Raw genomic sequence first — 25372 nt, forward strand, 5'->3', positions numbered from 1 at the left:
CTGGAGCAAGTAACGGGAACTCAGTCCGTCCTGTGGTACTTGGTCTCAAACTGCCAGCCTTCTGATCGACAAGCCTGATGTCTTAATTGCTCGCCTGCTGCACCTCCTTTTTCACAGTCATCTCCCAATTCTCCTCCCTCATTCCCAACTTGACTGTTGGCTGTGGAAAGGAAGCTTCCATTCACACTAGTGTTAGCTTTTTATCTGAGTGCGAGCAACTAAAGGGGAGGGTTGTTTTTTTTTTAATCAAGCCCACTCCTCAAATTTCTGTTCTTTTGAGGAACTGAATTGCTTTCATCCACTTAACATGTCATCTAATTTGATCTTAAGCTAATATAAGCGTTGAGTTTGATCTTAAGTTAATGCAAATGTTAAGCCTTTCACACTCTCTATTCCGTATTCCACCTGCTGGGATGAAAGGATGTCTCAGTCTTTAGCACATTCATTCATGCACAACCATTTCTGATATAATTGCACATATTTATGTATGTTTGGCATGAGATGCGTTACACACACACACACACACAACTCTAATGTAATTTGTTTTCTATCACACTGTTAGAGGCACATATGCTTTTTAAATAAATGACAGTTTTTTTCTCTTTATTATGGTATATTGTAAGAAAGTGGGAAGGACACATGTTTGGCCTAGGACAGGGTTAGGCTACCTTGGCTCTTTTATGACTCGTGGACTTCAATTCCCAGAATTCCTGAGCCAGCATGGCCTAGGCCCCTCGCCTAGGATTTTGCCCTAGGAGTAGCCACAACTTTTGGAGGCAATTCTTTCCACTGATTAATTGTTCTAACTATCAGGAAATTTATCCTTAATTCTAGTTTGCTTTTCTCCTTGATTAGTTTCCATCCATTGCTTCTCGTCCTGCCTTCAGGTGCTTTGGAGAATAGGTTGCCCCCCCTCTTCTTGGTGACAACCCCCTTAGATATTGGAACACAGCTATCAGATCACCCCTGGTCCTTTTTTCATTAAACTAGACATACCCAATTGTCTATAATTAAATTAATTGTAGCCATGGGAAATCTAGACAGCACACTAAAAAGCAGAGACATCACCCTGCCAACAAAAGTGGGTATAGTCAAGGCTATGGTCTTCCCAGTTGCAATGTATGGCTGTGAAAGTTGGACCATAAGAAAGGCTGAGCACCAAAGAATTGAGGCCTTTGAACTATGGTGCTGGAGAAGACTCCTGCGAGTCCCTTGGACTGCAAGGCGATCAAGCCAGTCAGTCCTAGAGAGATCAACCCTGACTGCTCTTTAGAAGGCCAGATCCTGAAGTTGAAACTCAAATACTTTGGCCACCTAATGAGAAGGAAGGACTCACTGGAGAAGAGCCTAATGCTGGGAAAGATTGAGGGCAATAGAAAAAGGGGACGACAGAGAATGAGGTGGCTGGATGGAGTCACTGAAGCTGTAGGCGTGAGCTTAAATGGACTCCAGAAGATGGTAGAGGACAGGAAGGCCTGGAGGAACGTTGTCCATGGGGTTGCGATGGGTCGGACACGACTTCGCAACTAACAACAACAACAAATTAATTGTACATCTTTAAATTTAAAAAAATGTAATTGAAGTTACTATTAAAGTCGTATGATATTTGATTTTATTGTAATTTAATGACTTAAATCAATGTTTAAATATATTATTACTTAATTATATAATCAAATTATTTACTAATATATAATAAAATCTTATGAGGTATGCTACAAATACATCCCTACAAACCAGAATTTTGAAAACTAATGTTAACTTGAACTGAAAAAAGTGAATGGTAATTACCTGAAAAAATGAGGTATCCCAATTAATAAAAAGAAAGAACATGGAAATTAGGTAAACAATTCTAGAGCTTTTTCAACTCCACTCTTTTGCAATGTACAGTATGTTGTTGCTACTCCATTCTTATTCATTTGTAAACCACCCAGAACCATTTAAATGAGATGGTTGATGCAGAAATTCAATGAGTTTATCTTTGGTGTAGCGTCATGGAGATTCTTTTTTTTTTCTTTTTCCCCCCTAAAACAGCTGTTGTGTTCATTTTTAGCATGGCAAAACCAAGTTATTAAGAATAGCTTTTGCTGTTTTCTTGAATGTTTAGTGTCATCTTCCTTTACAGGCTAATTTAAGATCCACGCTGTCATAGCTTCTACTGCCCAAATCCTCAATAGCCATTTGATAATGTTTTCTTTTTTATCTTGAGGTTTCCTCCTGAATTTTTAGTAATGTGAATCCTCACCCTAAAGCTACATAAAAGGGAAATAAAACAAATTTGCTAACCTACACATATCACCTATATATTCATATTTTATATATTAATTTGGATCATCTATCTATCTATCTATCTATCTATCTATCTATCTATCTATCTATCTATCTATCTATCTTGAATAATAATGTAATTAGTTTTTAAGAGAAATTAAAATGGCGTGTCCTAGATCAGTCTTTCTCAAACTTGGCAATTCTTAAGAAGTGTGGAGTTCAGCTTCCAATATTCCCTACCCAGCATGTTTTTTTCTGAATAAAATAAAAAAAAATCAATATAAACAATTTCATGAGCTGAAAGTGAAAAATTTTGAAACATTACCAGAGAAAAGCTTGATAATGTCCATTAATTTCATTGTGACTGGTTGAATGAAATTAATATGAGATTGGTTGTTGTTAACATGTAATGTGATTTATTAAGGGTTAGAGAACAGCCTCAGCTGTTAATGGGTTTCCCAGTTGACACTTTGTCAATAAAAGCTATATTTATCTCTTGGACAGAATTGAATTATGTCCTAATATATCCTTTGACTCTTTCTTATTTGGTGCAATATGAAAATTAGCAGTTTCTATTTCTCTGAAACACTGCTTATTATGAAGGAGCCATCAGAATGAGATTAAAGATACCAAGTGCTATGTGGTACTACTTGAATAAATTCAAATGTTGTGAGCTGGTCTGTTTAAGCACTTTGTGGAGATACTTTAATGTTGACATACAGAATGACCAAGAAGCAAAGCAAAGAAAGTTGAGTTGGTCCACAGATTGTTGGAAGGAAGGGAAGGAAGGATTTAGCTTTTTTTTTTTTTTTTGAAAACCTGTATTCTTCAGGATAAAAAATGGCATACTGTAGTTCAAGAGAATATTATTTTAGATGTTATAGTTGATAAGAAGCAATGTAATTTCTTTTGAATGCACAGAATTATTTTCATTGGTTTGATATTCAGCTGATCATTAGAACCTAACCAAATAAACCCACCCTAACTTTAAAAGAGTTTATATCCAATCCAATTCTTCTAGAAAACTTGACAATTAGGAAGGGTTCAACTACATCCATATCCAAGAGAGATTTTTCTCATTCTCATTCCAGGAAGAATGACTGATGCAGCAGCTGGTTACCAGGCCCCATTTTCTCAACAAACTATGCTTAACAAAGGGCTTAGTAAGTCATTGGAGTTCCTGTCAATCAGTGACTCACGAGGTGAAAAGAAGTTTTCTCAAAATATTGTCTCTGATTACAATTCTGGCCATGAAGACACTACAGATACTTGCTGTCCTTACCTATTCAGAGCTTCCAACCTGGAAAAGAAAGCCAACAGTGATCCCAAACGCAAAGTATGGGCTTCTTCCTCTGATCTGTTGTGCACAACTCACAAAGTCACAGAGGGAGACTATGTCACAGATTCTCATAAGCACCATCATCAAGGCGGAACCATTCCAGGGCGGACTTCAGGAGCTCTCAAAAACAAAGAAAGCAGATATTCTGATGGGAGCATAGCCCTGGATATATTTGGCCCTCAAAAACTTGACCAAGTGCTTCATGTATCAGAGACCTCAACATCAGCAGCCTTATTATGTGCCTTTGACAGGATCAAAGAGAAGCAGAAGAAATTGCAGTTGCTGAGAGAAGCCATGAATGTAGAAGGTCAGTAGATTTTTCTACGTATTATATTTGACATGTGACAACCTTCACATTGTCAAAATAATATATGTTTGTGTGAGAGAGACATTTCCTATTTTGCAAATTTGGTACTGAACTAGTTTCTGGGCTCATCTCTGTTTCTTAGCCAAGGGAGGCAGCGTTGTCCAAATGGTCATCTGGCCAGCATGGCCTTCCCACCAAAGTTTATGATCCTCTCACTAAAGTGGCACCTATTTGCCTACTCACATTTGCATGCTTTTGAATTGCTAGGTGGGCAGGAAGTGGGACAAGTAACAGGAACTCACCCCATTGTACAGTGCTCGCGTCTCGAACCCGGGGTGTTAGCTTTCCAGTTGAGGAGCTCAATGTCTTTAACCACTGAGACATTGTACTCCCTTAGTGGAAGGTATATAAGAATTTTTTTTAAAAAAAACAGTTTATAGACTACATGAATCCAACAGGTGTTTCCACACTTGTTATATTCTGTTTGCCCTGGAATTTATGATACATGATTCCTTAAATCTTTCAGCTTTGTCAATTAGCTTAAGTATGATCCTGCAGAGGTTTCCAGATTGCAGTTCCTGTTAGACAAACTAGGAAGGTCTACACAGTATGGTGAGATTTCAAGTCCCCACCTCCATGAATTACTACACGTTGCAGCAATCTTAAGTTAAATATACCTAGGTTTAGATATAATGTAGTTGAAAGACCATTTGCAAGCATTGTGTTTAGTGCCTTGATAACTTGGGGAGTGTGTGCAGAAACCTGGCTAGCATGAACAAAAGTTTAGCTCTTGACATTGACACTGGAATCTCAGTAGAACTTCATCTAAATTCAAATGCAGAAAATAACAGTTTTCCCCAGCTGATAATTCAACCAAAGAAATGAAGAATAGTTTTCCAAGAAAACAAAAGCTCAAATACCGTAAGTAGGTATATTGTAGAATATATGTGAAACTGTCAGAAAAGCAAGTACTGTGTATCAAATACAAGTTCTGTTTATAATAAAAGTAATACTCAAAATTCTTGTGCCCAAAGAACAAAAAAAGGCTAAAAATGTTCTTTTTGGGGTAGGGGGCCTAGTTCCAGCCATTTCCCGGATAGATTTTTTTATTAGGCCACATACTTTTAACCATGTGAAAATTACCACATAGTAATTCCAAATAATGAAATTATTTCTTGTCATTCTGATATCAGGGTCTAATAGTAAAAGTGCAATTAGTTTTACAACTACCTAAACTTTATTTAAAACAACAGCAACCCTAACCTTAACCCAACAATAATTTCTGCTACAGCATTCCTACCAATAAAAATAAAATTGGCCTGTATTGTTTCACAGATGGAGGCCAAAGCACAATTGTTCAAGTGAAACAAAATCCAAGTATTTTTATTCTTTAAATTTTGAGACATTTGGAAAGGAATAATTCTGGTCAGTTTTGGCTCTCGACTCTTGGAGGTGATGATTTTGCTAGTATCAGTCATTCATCCTGGAACTCTGTGCATTGCATTATTTTGTGTTATTTTCTTTATAAAGACTTCAGAGTGCATTTTAAAAGGCAAAAAAGTTTTTTTTATTTATTAAATTTATGTTGCTATGTTAGTAAACTAAGCATAAGAGTTGCTCTGTCTTTATATGCACACACAAACACACATCGCATTCATGCAGTAACAACAACAAACAACAACAACAACAACAACAACAACAACAATAATAATAATAATAATAATAATAATAATAATAATAATAATAATAATAATAATAGAAGTTGGAAGGGATCTTGGAGGTCATCTAGTCCAACCCCCTGCTCAGGCAGGAAACCCTATATCATTTCAGACAAATGGCTGTCCAATCTCTTTTTATAAAAACTTCCAGTGTTGGAGCATTCACAGCTTCTGGAGGCAGGTTGTTCCATTGATTAATTGTTCTAACTGTCAGGAAGTTTCTCCTTAGTTCTAGGTTGCTTCTCTCTTTGGTTAGTTTCCATCCGTTGCTTCTTGTCCTGCCTTCAGGTGCTTTGGAGAATAGCTTGACTGCCTCTTCTTTGTGGCAGCCCCTGAGATATTGGAACACTTCTATCATGTCACTCCTCATCCTTCTCTTCATTAAACTAGACCAGGGATAGGCAACCTCGGCTCTTTTATGACTCATGGACTTCAACTCCCAGAATTCCTGAGTCAGCTTTGCTGACTCAGGAATTCTGGGAGTTGAAGTCCATGAGTCATAAAAGACCCGAGGTTGCCTACCCCTGAACTAGACATACCCAATTCCAGCAACCGTTCCTTATACAGTATGTTTTAGCCTCCAGTCCCCTGATCATCTTTGCTGCTCTTCTCTGTACTGTATTTGCCGTATTGACTTATTTGTTCTGTAAAGACATCAGCACCAGGGTTATGTAATAGCTTGTAAGCCGCCCTGAGTCTTCGGAGAAGGGCGGGATATAAATGGAATTAAAATAAAATAAAATAAATAAATGATTGATAACAATTACTTTCTGGAACTATACTTGATCAAGGGTGTGAAAATGGGTCCAGATATACATGTACAAACCTCCTTTAGAGCTTTCATACGTTTGTTAAGGAGCACTGCCTGGGAATATGGTGGAGAGAGAATAAAGGTAGAGGTAAAGGTTTGCCCTGTCCAGTCATGTCAGACTCGTAAGGGGCAGTGCTCATCTCCATTTCTTAACCAATGGAGCCAGCATTGTCCGAAGACACTTCCGTGGTCAGCATGAGTATATCCCAAGGCACAGTGAACACTGTTACCTTCCCACTGAAGTGGCACCTATTTGTCTACTCTCATTTGCACATTTTTAAACTGCTAGGTTGATTGAATGATATAAGAATCTGGATACTGGTCAAATTAGCCACTTAACAAACCAAAAAGCAACACCTTAAAGCCGGAAATCAAAAGTGTAATAATTATCCTGTTCTATAATTACTATAAAATACTTGCAGGACCATCTGCTGCTGGGAACGACTTCCCATCGCCCAGTGTGCTCACACAGAGAGGGCCTCCTCAGGGTACCGTCGGCTAGACAGTGTCGGCTGGCGACCCCCAGGGGGAGGGCCTTCTCTGTGGGAGCGCCAGCCCTATGGAACCAGCTCCACCCTGAGCTTCGGATGGCCCCAGATCTCCGGTCCTTTCACCGCGGCCTCAAAACACTCCTTTTCCATCAGGCTGACCTGGACTGACAGGGATTTTAATTATGTTTCTAATTTTTAACTTTAATTTTTAACTTATTTTAATTTTAATTTTAATTTATTCTACAGGGGCCATTGATTTAATTTTCTTTTAACTTCTGTATTATTGTATTTTATTGTTGTTAGCCGCCCTGAGTCCTTCGGGAGATAGGGCGGCATATAAGTCCCAATAATAAATAAATAATAAATAAATAATACTTCTAGGGACGCGGTGGCTCAGTGGGTTAGGACGCTGAGCTTGTCGATCAGAACGTCGGCAGTTTAGCAGGTCGAATCCCGAGTGCCGCGTAACAGAGTGAGCACCTGTTACTCGTCCCAGCTTCTGCCAACCTAGCAGTTCGAAAGCACGTAAAAATTCAAGTAGAAAAATAGGGACCACTACGGTGGGAAGGTAACAGCGTTCCGTGCGCCTTTGGCGTCTAGTCATGCCGGCCACATGACCACGGAGACGTCCTCGGACAAGCACTGGCTCTTCGGCTTTGAAACAGAGATGAGCACCGGCCCCTAGAGTCAGAAATGACTAGCACGCATGTGCCGGGGAACCTTTACCTTTACCTTTTATAATACTTCTGTTCTATAAGGTTATCATTTGCGATTGGCTCTCTAAGGTAGAGAGCTACCTCAGAATCTAAATTCAGCCTGAAGACATTCAGAATTGATCATGTTTTCACTGATTAACTTAACCTCGGTATCTGCAATGACTTTCTTCCAAAATTCTATGCTTATCTGCAACCACATGCCTCTCAGGTTGACCATCCCATGCTCTGATGAATGAATACATAAATAAATCTTGATGAGTGTGGCTTGTTTCCATTGTCTATCTTTGTTCAGGGATTATAGATAGTGCTTGATGTTCCCACAGTTAAGTCAATTCTTTAAAATCACCATCTGCTTTGTATCATGAGAATAATTTGGTACACATTGGATGCTAGATCCAGGATTTACCTAAACAGGATGCTGAAGTTGTTATTACTGTGCTAATTACCTCTTCCTAGTCTTTCATGCTAGCTTCACAATGCCCAATTACATCTGTAATTGCTGTCTTTCTATATAAAAATAATGCATAGTTAAACTTATAACATTATTATAATTATGTCTCTGCAGCAGGGAATTAAAAAACAACTATTACTATTTTAGTTAGGCTAACCATTTCTTCGCCAATAATTTAAATGTTTTAATTCTGTTTTATTTTAGAAGAGAAACTCTCAGTTTCACAACACGTTTGTGGTTTTGTGGATGAGCAAATCTGACACTATATGCAAAAGTTATTGCTTACCAAGCAACATTTTTCTCATTAAATCCAGTGGTTATTAGATCTGATTTAATGTGGTTTGGGCAGCTGTAAAACTTTAAGACTTGGAATGTAGTATATTGCTTACTGAATAAGCTAGCAGGATTGGAGGCTGTTGCTTCAGAAGGATTAGGGTTGAGAGAAGAGAAGCACATTTTTTTCCTCGGTCAACCCTTCCTAATTCCACATGTCAGAAAATTTATATGATTTTGGCCCAGTTATAATATGACATTTCCCATTAGAATGGATTTTTATAATATTTTAAATAACTTTATGACATTTAAAAATAACACCATTAATAATGTTTTTATGAACACATTTTTCTTCTTCCAGAATGTAAAAAAAACAAATGATTTAAAGCTTCATTAAACTGTATTTATCTTAGCTATAAAAGAAATACATCCAAATTACAGTCAAAAGGAACCATCCTTCACATTCGTTAGACCTGGATTGCCAGTGCCCTGAATACTAAACAGGTCTAGGTTTCTGCCCGCTTTCTCTTCCTCGAACGATAAATTTTCCATCCGTTTAGTAATTTGATGACTGGTCATCATGAAGTGAAGAAAATCTTCATACAATGTCATGAAGACCCAGATAATTTGAGGAATAGATATGCATCCTAGTCCTAGTCAACAATGCCAATTTAACGTATCTTGTTTTCCACTGTAATCTGTAGTGGGGGAATCTCTTTAGTCAGGACATTTTGCCAAAATGTGTGCTTTTAGGCAGGGGAGGGGGGAAAAAAGAAGAAGCATGAAATGAATTAATGATTTATGCTGGGGTAAATGAATACTGAAAATCCTTGTTTTCTTTTATTTAGATTTTGTTTTTATTATCTTGCATATGTTGAAATGAAAACCAAGCTTTAAAAAATGTACATTCTCTTTTTTAAAAAAAGGAAAAGAGTGATTAGAGCTTTTTTGGGGGGGGAATTACAAACGGACTGAGGATCCAGATGGATTTGAAATGAGATTTTGGAATTAATTACAAGAATCCCTCCCATGGGAAAATGTTTTTGTTTTGAATTCTTAAAAGTAACATAATAAGATTTTAAAAATTGGACATTGAAGAGAAGTAGAAGAATTAAATAATACTTAATTTGGACATATTGAAGGATAACTTTAAGAGAGCTAGATAGACTGTTTAAGAGATGTTATAGAATAGGAATAAGTTTAACCTGACAAGATTGAAAATGGTTTTAAAAATGACTTGCTAGAAGAATGACATAGAAAATAAACTGGGTAATGTTTTAATAATTAATATACAAATAACAAAACAAGAAAGTGACCTGGATAATTTTCATATTCACATTTTGTATATGATTTGCAAGAGAGGCTTGTTAAAACTTTGAGGAATTTTGTGAGAAGAAAAAAAATTGAAAAGAAATGATGTTCTAAGACATTATTTGAAGGGAATAGAAATCAAGATTGTTAGAAGTAAAAGGAAGGAATATAAAGTTGGTTTATTTGATCAAGGTTGAAATATACATTTTATTATCTCTGGTCACCCTTAATGTACTTTTGCTGATACCAGGACTGAAATGACAAGGCTTTAAGTGTTTGTTTATAAATAAGAGATGGAATATGAGAAAAATAAATCATTTGCTGTATTTTAAGATAAATTTATAACCCACTAAAATTGTTTATACTTGTTGCAATGAAGGTGAAAATAATTTCTTTATATATTTATTTTTATTTACTATATTTTTTCTATTTTTTGAACATCCTTTTTTTTCTTTTTAGTTGTTTCAATTGTAATTTTAAATAAAATTACTATACAAAGAAAGTGAGAGAAGGGATAAATGTTTTTGCAGAGTCTTTTCATTACTTACTTACCGGTATTTCTAAGTACCTCTGCACCTAGAATTCTAGTTCTAATCAGGTTTGCATTGTCAGTTCCTAAGGATTCTGAAAATTGACTAACTTTATAGGTAGTCAGCCTATCTCAGAAATTATTCTTTTACAGGAAAAATAATATTAAAAACTTACATGAAAGACACTCAATACTTTAGCAAATGATTGAAATTATGATTTGCCCTTACAAACATAATGTTAAGGATACCAATTTGGGCCAATATTCCTTCCTAGTTTTCTTTTTGTTTGAGTAGATAATCTTTCATCCAAAACATATCTAGTGAAATGCAGATATTGTTTATGAAAAGGTCACTTTGGTTTAGGAAATATTTCCATTTTGGACAGTGCATTATAACCCATGGAATCCAGAAGCAGTTTTCAACACACTAATAATGGGATGTACAATGCAACCCTCTACCTACCAGGAAACAATTATGCACCCCTATTGCTGAAGAAGTCAATGAACCCTGGATAAACTTTGTTCTCTTCTGTTTCTTTATAATTATTTTCAGAGCACGTACGAAAATATAAATCTTACCATAGTGATGTATGCAGCACTGACAGTGAGGGCCCATCATTCATTTCTTCCGAGACAGATTTTAGACAAGGTAAGAATTATGTGGTAATTGGCCTTCAGTTGGTGGACTATCTGTGCTAGAAATGATGCTCCATTGTCATTGGTGATGCTGACGGTATTATTTTATTTTTTCATTTCTCAAGGTGGGTTTTCCATGGTTGCTGCTTAAGAATGGATGTATATAGATAGTACTTGTACTTAGGCAGAGGAAAAAAAATTAAAATAGTTCTTTGGTTTTTCTCAAGTTTTGGGAGGGTGGTAGCCATGCTTAGCAATTTTGGGAATCTGGGGTTGGCAGTGGACTGAATGATAAAACAAATGTGAGGCTCTATTGTTATTATCTTATTTTTATACTGCCATTTCTTCTGCACAAGGCCAGAGCAATTTGCAAGAAAGGAGTACAAGTAATGTTAATTAAAATCATCAGGATAAAATTAAAAATTCTTAAAAATGATAAATACAAAAAATACAAGTGTAATTTAGAAGAATATGTCAGCAGGAAATCTAAAATATAATCTGGTCCTTAAATTGACTGGTATCCTATAAATCTCTGGGCAGAGATGAAAGTGAAGTTGCTGGGCACCTTTCTCCTGAAGTGCTGGCATTGAGAAAGCTTTCCCAAGTGATCTTACCTGCATGTACTGGAGGATAATGTTTTATATCCTAAGGCTCTAGCACTATGTAGACAAATGTGAACTACTTTAACTTGCACCTGGTATCTCACAAGCAGACAGTCCAATGCTTTCAGTCGTGTAGCCACCTCACTTCACAGAAGACCAGTTGTGTTCTGCCCATACTGCTCCTTGTGGGTCACTTTCAAGGGCTGCATCCTGCAGAGTGCATTGCTGTTCTGATCCTGAATAAAATAAATAATAATAATAAATAAATAAACCTTTATTGTCAAAGTACAACATGTGTACATTGAGATTAGCTGAGCCTCCCCCTGTGCTCTCTCCCCCCAACACACAGTGACAACAAACCCTCCATCCCACCACACTATGTGAACCAACTACACCACACACCGGCCTCCCAAGTCAATTCTGCATAAGATTATGTCCCATTTAAAAGCCTAACAGCCCACGGATAAAAGCTATTTTTCAGCCTGTTGGTATGGCTGGCTATATTCCTATATCTCCTACCGGATGGTAGGAGAGTAAAGAGATACCGTCCAGGGTGTGAGTCATCCCTGAGAATCTTCCTCACTCTTCCAAGGCAACGAGCCCCGGCGATGTCATCCAGTGGTGTCAGGGAACAGCCCACAATGTCTTGTGCTGTGCTCACTACCCTCTGTAATACTTTCCTATCCGCGGCTGTCAGACCAGCATACCAAACCACAATACCATACGAGAGGACGCTCTCTATGGTAGACCAGTAAAAGAGGGTCATTAGCTGTTGTTCTACCCTGTTCTTCCGCAAGATCCTAAGAAAGTGAAGCCTCTGTTGGGCCTTTCTAGCCACCTGGGTTGTGTTAACTTTCCAGGTCAGATCTTCACAGAGGTAGACTCCCAGAAATTTAAAGGAGGAAACTCTCTCTACACAGTCCTCCCCAATGTAAAGTGGGGCAGGTTCCTCCTTTTTTCTCCGGAAGTCTAACACCATCTCTTTCGTCTTGCCGATGTTTAGGTGCAAGTTGTTGTTACTACACCATATGGATAGTTTTTGTACCTCCGCCCTATATGCTGTCTCATCCCCACCTGTAATAAGACCCACCACAATTGTATTGAAGGTTAGATCATGGATTACTGAGGCTACAGGTAGAATCATGAGCATCACCAGTTACAAAATTCCCATCTACTAGAGCACTGTGTCTTAATCTTAGCAACTTTAAGGTTGTGTGAACTTCGACTCTCAGAATTCCCAGCCAGCATGCTGAAAAGAAACACTGTATTAGAGGACAGAATGGTGAAATTGCCCTCTGTTGCCATCTCCTGCAATTAGGATGCTTTCTGTTATCACTTTCTTTTGTCCATGTTGAATAGATAGATATCCCTTCAAATGAAAGGTTGGGTGCAACTGTAATGTATTGGGCCTGTGTTTACTTGAACTGTACCATGTGTCTTGATTGCTGTTTGAAATTGCTTAATTAGGGAGATGGGTAATGATTGCTGGCTCATCAGACAAGCAGTTTCCAGGATCACCATTGGTTAGCTCTAGGGTGGAAATAGGCTCCTTCAAACCTATTGGCCGCCGCCTAGTGGCCAGCAGTATAAATAGCTGCGTAGAAGCCTTGGTTAACAGTTCAGTTCCTGCATTCAATAAAGCATGTTCCTGCCTGAACTCTCTCGCCCCGTCTCCTGCTTGCAACAAAGAACCCAGTACACAACACAACTATTTTGTTTTCTAAGAATATCTATACATTCTATAGTATGTATCCCCAGAATATTCATTGATTCTGGAAGCTGGCCTTTTGAACCATGACCATTTCCCTATCTTTCCGTTTAATTAAAAGAAATGGAATAAAATAAAAATTACAAAAACGCAAAAGTTGTTGGTGCCAAAAAAGATATCCATGGGTATTTTGATGGGCTTGAGTGCAATGTTACCAATCTCTACTGGGTACTATAGCTATTATTGGTCAAAATTCTTGTAAATGTGCTGCAGAGATTCTCAAAAGATTGAACTCTGTTTCCTTATTACTCTTTGCCTAGAATGTTTTTTTTCCCCAGAGATGTTTTTTTCATGAGGCAACTGGACTTTCTTGTTTTTCTTTGAAGACATTTCGCTTCTCATCCGAGAAGCTTCTTCAGCTCTGACTGGATGGTAGGGAATGGAAAGAGCTGAAGAAGCTTCTTGGATGAGAAGCGAAATGTCTTCAAAGAAAAAACAAGAAAGTCCAGATGCCTCGTGAAAAAAGCATCTTTGGGATAACTATGACCTGGGTGACTGAGAATCTCCATAGACATTTTTTTGTTATTGTTGTTGTTTCTTGAGATAAAAAGTGCCCCATCTGGAAGTGCAGTTAGCGCATAGTTCAGTGTTACTTGGTTAATAAAGCTTCTGTTTCTATGGAAAAAGATGGAACATTTCTAAGAAACATTGAGGGCCACCAGATATTTTTTGATCTTGCCACTGTGGACACAACAATGTGTGTGGGCCTTTCAGAAGCAACTTTTTTTTTAATCAAATATTATTTCACGAATATTTTATGTGCCAATAAAACATCTTCATCCAGCCTTAAATGATGAATTTTCTTGTTTCTTCTTCAAGTGCCAGTGAGGAGGTATGAAGCTCTAAAAGATGGATCCAGTGGTTCCTCCTTAAGAATAGATGATACCTCTTCATCAGGTCAAAAACAAGGACAAAGATCAAGGTAAAAAAAGGAAAAAAAACTCAACAGTTAAAATGTTAACAGTTCCTCTCCAGAACTACAGGTATGGTTCATAATTGAATGCCTTTGTATAAATAACCAAACGCTTTAAAAAAGCTACTTAGATATTTATCCAAAAGAAAGATGATCCCCTCTCAAAACAAGGTGGATTTAAGCCAGTCAAGTCGTGCATATCACTCACTTTCTCTAGCTAATCATCCCAATTTTTTCAACTCCAGCTGAAGCCAATTCTGAAAACTCTCCCTTCCGCCACAATGCACAAATGTTAGCAAATTCTTGTTTCAATTCCTAGTATACCCAACTAGGTGACCCTCTTATGAATCCAAGGGAAAATACTAATGGGCAGTGTGAATGGCATTGATGCATCAATGACTTAATTTAATGTAAGGCAGATTTCTATACAGTCATCGGATAAGAGTCATGAGGGGTATCCATATAGGCTTCAAGCAAGTCCAGTTTGCATTCCTAATATTTAAGACTGATTTCAGATTTTGCTTGTTATAGAACAGAGAGCAAGCAGAAGGACCCAGCCTTTTCTATTATGCAGTTTCTGTAACGTAGAACTTTCAATGCTTCTTCCTATCCAGTCTTTAATTGAAAATACATTATATGTCACAGGTGTCAAACTCGTCACGTGATGTGTCGCGACGTATCGCAACTCTTTTTGCATTGCCGGCAGTGGGGTGGGCGTGGCTTCGGTATGATGAAACCAGTCCGCGGGCCAGCAGTTTGACACCCCTGTTATATGTTATTGCCTATGAGAGAGATGCAAATAGTTTGCTTTGGGCACTAAAGAGAAAGAAGAAAAAGCAGGCGCCAGAATGCGATTGGACTAGAATTAAGAGATGCCAGTTCAAGTCCATCCCCAATCACCATCATCTCCTGCAAGGCTTGCAAACTCAGGAAACAAGAACATCAAAACAATTATCCTGCACAATGTATCCCTAGTAATAATAAGGCAAAGTTCTTCTAACTCATTCTCATACTTTTCCCCACTCCTGTGGACTTAATAATCTCATATGTAATGGCCTTGTTTCTTGCTTAACTGTCTTGCTGTCTCCGTTCTGGTCCTGACATACGTAGGCCTTCCTTACATCACAGCCACAAAAGCTCAGTAGGTGTCTGGGTAAGTCAATCTCTCATCCCAACTTGCCCCACAGCTTTGCTGTGTACAGGCAGTCCTCAGCTTATGACCATAATTGAACCCAAAATTTATGTTGCTAAGCAAGACAGTTAAGTGCATTCTGCTCCATTTTATGATGTTTCTTGCCACAGTTGTTAAATGAATCACAGCAGTTGTTACATTAGTCACATAGTTATTCAGTGAATTCTGGCTTCTCCGTTGAGTTGGCTTGCCCAAAGGTCACATGACTCTGGGACATTGTAACTGTCATAAATTCGAACCAGTTGCCAAGTGTCCAAAATTTGATCCCATGACCATGGGGATGCTGCAACAGTGATAAATATGAAAAACGGTCATAAGTCACTTTTTTTAGTGCCATCGTAACTTCGAACAGTCACTAAAATAATGGTTGTAAGTTGAGAACTACCTCTGTGTTGCTGTAAGCTGCTGGAAGAAAGATAGAATATATGTACAGCAAAGAAATATACTCAACTGATAATAGTCTATAATTTACAGTACTAGTTTGGTCTCTAGCCTGCCCCAGAAAGATATGAATTTCCAGGCAGAAGGTGCTACCATTTCACAGACAAATGTACTATGCTGCCCAACTATTTTCACAGTTAAGAAATGTGTCTTGATATCCCCCATGCTTTGGCTTTGCTCAGACTTGAAATGCTCATGGTTCCACCACTTTGAGGTAGAGACTAAGGCAGAAATCTTTGTGACTCATTCCCTAAGAACTGTGTGGGTGTGCAAGGATTTGTCTACAGCAGAATAAAGAACATTTATTCAGCCCACTTCCTCTCAGCCCCTACAATGAGTGGCTTTGCCAGATACAGAAATAAAATACATCTCTGGAATGTGGAGGGCATCCACAGTGGGCATGGATCACCTGTCTCAAATGTTAGAGGGAAGCTAGGAACAACCTGTGATAATTGCTCTGTCACAGCTTATTCACTGAGCTCATGGTGAGCTTCTCTTCAAATCTGCAGTGATGCCAGACTTCTGCTGCCAGGGCTGTCTTTGCATTTGAACCTTGTGTTGGCAACTTGGGTTCTGAGCCAAGTCTAAACAAAAGTAAGATCCTAATTATGAATGTACTCTCAGTGTTGCATGTCATGTGTTCCTAACATTTTTTTTTGAGTACCTAATGCTATTTACATCCTTTGCTAAGGCGCTTCTATAATGAGGGTCTATTTCTAAGGCCCTCTGCAAAGAAGACCGTTCCAATCTGAATGTTGTACCGTGTTCCTGGATCATGTGACACTATAGGATTCATGCAAGTCTTCATAAAATGAGCTAGTTAACTTCCAGTTCAGCTAACGCTCTTAAGGAAACACCATAAAGACAGTTTTGCTGCAATGCCTGTGGAGCTGTGGGACAGAAAGTTTGCACAGGTAATCCTTAGCTCATGACCACAATTGAGCCCAAAATTTATTTGTCGCTAAGCGAGACATCAGTTAAATGAGTCTTGCCCCATTTTACAATCTTTCTTGCCACAGTGGTTAAACGAATCATTGCAGTTGTCAAGTTAGTAAACATGGTTGTTAAGTGAATCTGGCTTCCCTTTTGACTTTACTGGTCAGAAAGTTGTACAAGGTGATCACATAGGATCCCCTGGGATATTGCAGCCATTATAAATGCTGAACTGGAAATTTAACTGGCTTATTTTATGAAGACTTGCAGGAATCCTATAGTGTCGTATGATCCAGGAACATGTGAGTCAGTTGCCAGCTGTCTGGATTTCGATCATGTGACCACGGGGAAGCTGCAACTGTCATAAGTATGAAAAATGATCATGTCAGTTTTTTCAGTGATGTTGTAACCGCTAAATGATCTGTTGTAAATTGCTGACTACCCTACATTGGTCAAAGTTCCTACTTCCTCTTTCACCCTATGATTTCCACATTCTGTTTGTCCTGGAGTTATGGGCCTGCATCATCTTTCCACCTCTTCCCCATGCTTTCAGAGACTTGGAAGAGGGCCTCTGCATGGTCCTGCAAAAACAACATAGGAAGGTTGTCAGCAAGGACAGAGGAGAAGATGTATGCTAGTTGTTGCGTTGGTTTTTTTGCTCCCTCAGTGGGCAGCAGAGTAGAATTTATGTTCTCTTTCTTGCTTCTTCTCAGCCCTAGAGAGGGCTACTGAAGAGGCAGAGAGAACATTGCAAACATGCTACCAAGAGAGAAGTCAGAGTCAACGATTATCTCCATGTGACATAGATATCATTGCTGAAAAGATGTTAGATATTCTTCATTGGGTTTGCACAGCCAGGGAAGGCGTGCCAGTGAGCATATATCCTTCAGAAGGCACTTTTTACAGAAACATTTGAGTAGTGACTTTTTGTACCACGAGGATAAATGCGTCTTCAAAAAAAAAGGAAGAAGTGCAACAACAACTCCTTTAAAAACATACTAATTTATTGCTTTCCAAGTAAATTGTCTCTTCCCACTTCAAAAATATTGTCTATCCCAGGGGTAAGCAACCATGGCTCTTTTATGACTCGTGGACTTCCAACTCCCAGAATTCCTGAGCCAGCATGGGAATTCTGGGAGTTGAAGTCCACGAGTGATATAAGAGCCAAGGTTGCCTACCCCTGGTCTATCCTCTGGGACAAGGCAACTGCACTCTTGTAACAAGAACCTTTGTTGAATATATAGTCCTATTAAGAATGGACGGAACAGGAGACAAGCACTGTTTCTGTCCAACTAGCCTTCTGGATTGGCAAAGAAGGTTAAAGAGTGATAGCAACCACATTCGGCTCCCAATTCTATAAAAATCAACTATATAGCATTCTTCAGGGACTTGATGGGCCACGTAATGTGTCCAAAGGTTCTGTTTTGTCTTGTCTGTCTGGATTGTTTGCTTTAGAAACGCAAGTTCCACCTCTGCATCCCCTCCAAATGTACAGATAATTGCAGATAGTTTTCAAACTTACATTTGGGGCCAGAATTGCCATTTGCTAAGCTAAGCAAGGCTTCAGTGAATCAATTTTTCAACCATTTTCCCCAGTGGTGGTTCAGAGAATTAGACGGTCACTAAGCAAATTTGCCTTCCCTCATTGACACGGATTGTTGGAAGCTGCTGAGAAGGTCTCAGTTAGGAATCACATGACCCCAGAACCCCGCAGCCATTATAAATTCATGCCGGTTGCCAACTGCCCAAATTTTGATCGTATGATCCTGTTATAGTTGTAAGTCTGAGGTCTGGCTGTAAGTCACTTTTTCAGTGCCATTGAAACTTCAAAAGGTTGCTAAACAAATGGTTTAAAACAGGGGTCCCAACCCCCGGTCCGTGAACCGGTACCAGGCCACGGCATGCCAGCAACCGGTCCACACAAACAAGCAAAGCCCCATCCGTGGAATGCAGTCAGCACACAAAACCACGCACTCTCTGGCCGGTGGACAAACCTTTCTCCACAGAATCGGTCTCTGGTACCCCAAAGGTTGGGGACCTCTGGTTTCAAATAAGCAAAATCATCTTTTAAACATTCTCCTCAAGATTAAGGCCAAATCAACCAGCATTAAAAGTTCCTTTCAATTCTAAGTTGCTGCAATAAGCTTTTGAACTCCTAAAGAGAGTTTGTCCTTGATTGGTACATCCAAATAAAACAGAAAGAACCAAACAGACAGAGATGGGTGTGGGGGGGGGAAAAACACCCTCGTTTGTCTTCCAGCCTTGTGACTCCTTTTAGAGAAACTGTATGGTGGGGTGGGGGTTGCGGTGTGTAAAAAAAAAAAACAGGCGTATTATCAGTGTGGTAAATTTCAAATTGTTGAAATCTCAGTGCCAACCGAAATAGCTTTAAGCAAAGAAGACTGCAGGGGTGTATTTTTCCCCCCTTAACATGCTGCACCTTCTGTTATAAATCTCCCCACCCTTTATCCACCCACAGGAAACTGACATATTGGCTGCAACCTTTTCTCCAGTTCTTAATCATTTCTTTGCCATTCAGCTTCAAGATGACTGCAGCAGATGGCTTATACTCCTTCTGTCACACCTTGAAAAATCAGAAGGTTATTTCTCCGGTTTACGATATTCTGAGATAAAATCAGCTAATCAGAAATGCTAATGTTCGAGTCTTAGTCACCATAATATTCCCCGTAGCCCTTGGCCTCAACTGGTTTAATAATCTTGTAAAGGCCGCTGGGCGAAAAGCTCTACAAGCCATATTGGAAAAATATAATAATAATAATAATAATAATAATAATAATAATAATAATAATAATAATAATAATAATAATAATAAGAAGAAGAAGAAGAAGAAGAAGAAGAAGAAGAAGAAGAAGAAGAAGAAGAAGAAGAAGAAGAAGAAGAAGAAGAAGAAGAAGAAGAAGAAGAAGAAGAAGTAGTTGGAAGGGACCTTGGAGGTCATCTAGTCCAACCCCCTGCTCAGGCAGGAAACCCTATACCATTTCAGACAAGTGGCTGTCCAGTCTCTTCTTAAAAACTTCCAGTGTTGGAGCATTCACCACTTCTGGAGGCAGGTTGTTCCACTGATTAATTGTTCTAACTGTCAGGAAGTTTCTCCTTAGTTTCCATCCATTGCTTCTTGTCCTGCTTTCAGGTGCTTTGGAGAATAGCTTGGCTCCCTCTTCTTTGTGGCGGCCCCTGAGATATATATTTTTTTAATTCCATTTATATCCCGCCCTTCTCCGAAGACTCAGGGCGGCTTACAAGCTTAGCTGTAGCCTTCATTCTATGTATATGCCTGCTTATTAGGGCTTTCACACACACCCCAAGCGGCATTATTACAAAGTCAGCTTAATTGCCCCCAACAATCTGGGTCCTCATTTTACCTACCTCGGAAGGATGGAAGGCTGAGTCAACCTTGAGCCTGGTGGAATGCGAACCTGCACTAATTGCAGGCAGCTGGTGTTACTTAAGGAGGCATTAGCCCACTGCTCCACCAAGGCTGCTATCATGTCACCCCTCACCCTTCTCTTCATTAAACTACACATACCCAATTCCAGCAACCGTTCCCTATATGTTTTACCCTCTGGTCCCCTGATCATCTTTGTTGCTCTTCTCTGTACTCCTTCTAGAGTCTCAACATCTTTTTTTCATTGTGGCGACCAAAACTGGATTTAGTATTCCAGGTGTGGCCTTACCAAGGCATTGTAAAGTGGTATTAGTACTTCACACGATCTTGATTCTATCCCTCTGTTAATGCAGCCTAGCACTGTGTTGGCTTTTTTGGCAGCTGCAGCACACGGCTGGCTCAAGTAATGCGGGAAGGGTTGGTGGTGAACGAAACCAAACAAATTAATTTGGAATCATGTGGAATATATTCCCCAGCTGTTAGCCGCTTGCAAATTCATGAAAAAAAATGATACTCAAGGAATATATTTTCTTTTTAAATTTAGCTTATTCAGGCATGCCTTCAGCATTACATGTAATTCGTACAAATACGTATTATAATATTTTGTTCGTTTCAGGCTCAAAATTTCTCAGGCCGTTTGTGAAATGGAAGGATTAGTTATACATGTATACATAAAATATTAGATATAATCCCTTGGCTCGCTATAGGTTTTTTTTAAGCAAGTTTTCTGAAAAAGAAGAAGAAAAGAACCAAGTTAAACTGGAAGGAAGATAAAAATGTAGAGATCTAACTATGATATAAAAGCTTTATTACAGTCATTTTTCATGTTAAATTGTGCCTCTTTTCTTAACAAGGCATCTGTGTCCATCTATATATTATTCAACTTAGATATATTATTGAATATAGCTAACAGGGTACAAAACATGGTGGAATTTTTTAAAAATATTTATTTATTTAGCTTGCTTGACTGACGTGGGTAATCCATGTGGCTATATTAATGTAATAAGTTTTTTTCAAGTATTTATTTATTTATTATTTAAATTTATATACCGCCCTATTCCTGTAGGACTCAGGGCAGTTTACAGGGAAAATTAAGATACATAGTGTACAAAATTAAAATCAATTAAAACTATTGATTAAATTACAGTCCCTGAAGTTAAACTAAAACCCAATTAAATTAAATTAAATTAAAACCCCTCAGTCTGGGCCACTCTAAAATGCAAACAGGCAAGCTCTATTCTGCCTTAGTGTAATGGGATATGAGAATAAATTGGGAGCGGGAGGAAGGTCTGTAGCCAAGGCAGTGGTTGGACAAGAGATATCTTAAGTCTATATAAAACAATTGCCATGGAGAAGGGTCTCAAAAGAGATCCTCCCAAATTCTCCAGATAGTAGGACAACAAAGGGGGAAAGCACTCACTTAGCAACATAGATTTTGGTCTCAATTATGGTTGTAAGTTGAGGACTACCTGTATTGTACTCACCGATGGCAGAACTAGCAATATATAGCTGGCAGAACGTTTCTCAGTTTAAATCCTTCTTGAAGCACAGAGCTAGCGCTTTCTCTACAACCAATTCTTTTTTACCCCCAAGCAGAAGTTTAGTTTTGTTTTTTTCCAAAAGAACACAAAATCCATATTTGGAATACTGGCTTAGCACTATTCCAGAAGAGCGTTAAATCTACATCCATAAGGAGGCCGTGTAAGACCTGACAAGCACTTGGTCAGTCATTACACTGTCAAAAGCCTCTGTGGAAACTCCTGCAGCCAAAGCCAAAATAACCATGGAGCGGTACCGAATCTCAGCCTTTGACTTCATCATCAACCACATCACAAGTAAAGCAAAGATAGATCATGTCCACAGCTAAAACCCTGTCGGGAGGAGAGGAGAAACACAACTTTAAAACCTAAGGAAGATCTTAAATTGCCTCAAATGCGATGAACTGAGGGCAAAATTTGGGTAAAAAAACATGGTATAAAATGATTACCGAGCCTTTTTGGGCTGTGACTAGAGGGGCATGTTACCTTTTCAGTCCAATATCCTCCCTTTTTCTACAAATCGGAGGAAACAGGATCTTAACCATTGTAGCTTCACATGCCACTCCTTTATTTAACCTGCCAGGTTAAAAGGCTGAACTCTGGATTTTAGCGTGTCTGTAAAGTTGCAAAATCTGAACATGCAAAGATTTTTTTTCTGCAACAGAGAAAAGTTATATGACTGAGTGGTTGATTTTTTAAAATATGATATTTTTTAGTACTGTGGTTCACTGCACTGTCAGCCAGATGTTTTTCCACACCTATTGAGGAGTCCTTCCTAAGGACCTAAATAGGCAGATGTTGTTTGATGGTGTTAAAGGTATGGTCTGCAGAATATAAGCTGTTCCAAGTAAAACTGCTTTTTCCAATTGATTTGTGATGATTTTGTTAATGCTGATGGCGTTCAAATGGTGCTCCAGATTTTTCGAGATTGCACCGAAGGTCCCTGCTACTATTGGTACTATCTTTGCCTTCTTTGCCAGTTGTTCTACTTCTATTTGCGGTGCTTTTGGTTTTTCTCCAGTTGTTTCTCTTTTATTCTATATGCAAACATCTGAAATCACAACTGCCCAGTCTTTAGCTGGTGTTGGGCTTCAAAAACATTGAGTTCTTCCTTTCTCTTAGGATGTTGTAATGTATTGGCATAACATACGTGCAGATCCAATTAGTATGAATTATTATTATGGTTGGTCATACAGTCAGCCAGATGTTTAGACTGGATTTGGCATTGTTATCCACCTATCAGTCCTTCCCTGATAGAGATAGGGCATATGCTGATATTTAATAAAGTATCATTGCAGGATGTAAGATGTTCTAAGTAAAGTTGCCTTTTGCAATTGACTGATTTTGTCGATGCCGGTGGTGTTCAAGTAGTGCTTCAGTTGTTTTGGGATTGTATCCAATATGCCTATTACTGTTCATACTAGCTTTGTTTTCTATTGCCACAGTTGTTCTACTTCTATTTGGAGATCTTTGTATTTTGTGATTTTTTTTCAGTTCTTTTTCTTCTATTCTGCTGTCTTCAGGTTTTGCAATGTCCACTATCCAGACTTCTTTTGTCTATTATTATTATTATTTGGACAATGATATATATATATATATGTTTGTGTGTATGTGTGTATAGCATGTGTATATCTGTGTTATGTAAGTGTGTATGGGTATGTATGTATATGTATGTGTATACACACACACACAAACACTTTATTTTTGAGAGCAGGCAACAGAATTTCATTTTTAATGTGTGCCAGTAAAAATGACAATAAAGCTTTATCTTTTCTTGTCTTATTTTATCTCATCACACCTCTCCTCATCTTATCATTTGCCCACCAAATTGTTGGGACACTGCCACCTAGGCTGGAATGAGGGGTCAAATCTGGGCCCAGCTTGTGCAGCCACAAGTGGCATAGGTTTTACCTCCCCAAGATCCATGGAGCCTTACCAAGAAAAGACAAGTAGTCTGGGTAGAGTCTTGTAACATAAGTAGAGACAATGAAGATGCTTAGTCTAACTGTTTGCTTGCCCACAATACAAATAGTTATACTACTAGTCTGTGTGTGTGTGTGGGGGGAAAATAATGTAAGAAATAAAGGATATTGTATAAGGTAAACTTTGGTTAATGGCAATGTGCTAAAGAATCTTCTGCTTAAAATATTTCTGTCCCTAAAGTGATGGTTCTCTGGGATATTTCATTCTGTAGGTTAAATTTGTACCTTGCCATTCGGATATTTTGCCTCTATACTTTTACTTTTTATTCTGCATTACCTAATTTATTCCTTAACCTTGGTAGTAACAGTATATGCAACAACGCTTCAGTAGGTACAAGAGACAAATATTCCTTCTGTGTATACTCATTTTCCAGCTGAGTGATAATCATGCCAGCACCAAGTTAATAAGTAATTCCTGTGTCCTGATTTAAGAAAGCAAACCAAGAAATTCAAGGGTTCAGTTGCATTTTTAGGCTGACCTAAAAATCTTAGTCAAGTAAAGAAAGGCTTTTGAGATTCTTAGAAGTTAAGATTTCACATTTAAATCGAAGGAACTTCCATGTAATAATTAGCTTATAGACACAGAGTAGAAGCCTGTCCTCCTTATCTATCTATCTATCTATCTATCTATCTATCTATCTATCTATCTATCTATCTATCTATCTATCTCCTCCTCCTCCTCCTCCTCCTCCTCCTCCTTCATGGTCTCATTCAACTCCACAGTTTTGTGAACCTATGTCTATAAGCTGGGTTTTCTATTAAAGTCTCCTACAGAACCATAGTGGCAATAAGATTTTTTCTCCACTTTCCTTTTCACCAACAGGCAGTATGAAGCAACTCCTGAAGACAACCTATTGAGCCAAGAAGTAATGTTGAAGCGCCAGGAGGAGGAGATGATGCAACTGCAAGCTAAAATGGCTCTCCGGCAGTCTCGGCTCAGCCTCTATCCTGGAGACATAGTGCGGCCGAATGTGCTTGATATGACCAAGGATCCACTAAGAGAAATTGCTTTGGAAACAGCTATGACACAAAGGAAGCTAAGGGTAATGTTAAGACAGTGATGGGCCAAGGATTGCATCTTTTAAAAAAGCAGTGTGCTAAGCAGAGTGGAGGGGTTAACACATCTTCCTTCCTTCCTTCCTTCCTTCCTTCCTTCCTTCCTTCCTTCCTTCCTTCCTTCTTCCCTCCCTCCCTAGTAATGTTTTTCTTTTAGCCATTGATTGACAAATTTCAGTGGCCCAATTTTGGACAACCCCAGAAGCTTCAAACAATGGCTAGAAACAGTGGCGAGTCATCAGTTGCGAACTCTTCTTTTTAGTGGTTGACCAATAGGTTGACTCAGCCTTCCATCCTTCCGAGGTAGGTAAAGTGAGGACCCAGATTGTTGGGGGCAATAAGCTGACTTTGTAATAATGCCGCTTGGGGGGGGGCGCGAAAGCCCTAATAAGCAGGCATATACATAGGATGAAGGCTATTGCTAAGCACATTGATTTGTGCTTCTTAGATTGTAAGCCGCCCTGAGTCTTCGGAGAAGGGCGGGATATAAATGGGATTAAAATAAAAAAATAAAATAAAAATACACTTGGATGAATACAAATTAATTCTTTATAATGGTTGATAGTCATTTTTAACAATATTTCGATCTGTTCTGGTGTTAGCGTATATATATTTTTTGTCCGTGTTTGGAATAAAATGTGTTCATACGGTCTCTCTCTCTCTCTCTCTCTCTCTCTGTGTGTATGATTTTTAT

The 25372-nt window shown here is 38.6% G+C and overlaps 1 protein-coding gene across 1 annotated transcript in view; it reads left to right on the forward strand.

Moving 5' to 3' along the window:
- The window catches only part of PTPN13 (protein tyrosine phosphatase non-receptor type 13), a gene marked incomplete at its 5' end in the record, with an annotated part of 123045 nt that overhangs the window by 23627 nt on the left and 74046 nt on the right, over positions 1 to 25372 (forward strand). The window contains 4 exons of the mRNA XM_081332275.1: positions 3357 to 3911; positions 10765 to 10860; positions 14037 to 14139; positions 24446 to 24665. Of these exons, the coding sequence (XP_081188401.1) occupies positions 3357 to 3911; positions 10765 to 10860; positions 14037 to 14139; positions 24446 to 24665 (974 nt within the window). The remainder of the gene's footprint in view (positions 1 to 3356; positions 3912 to 10764; positions 10861 to 14036; positions 14140 to 24445; positions 24666 to 25372) is intronic.

The sequence above is a fragment of the Vipera berus genome (assembly GCF_964194415.1).
Source record: "Vipera berus genome assembly, chromosome: 7".
NCBI lineage: Eukaryota > Metazoa > Chordata > Lepidosauria > Squamata > Viperidae > Vipera > Vipera berus.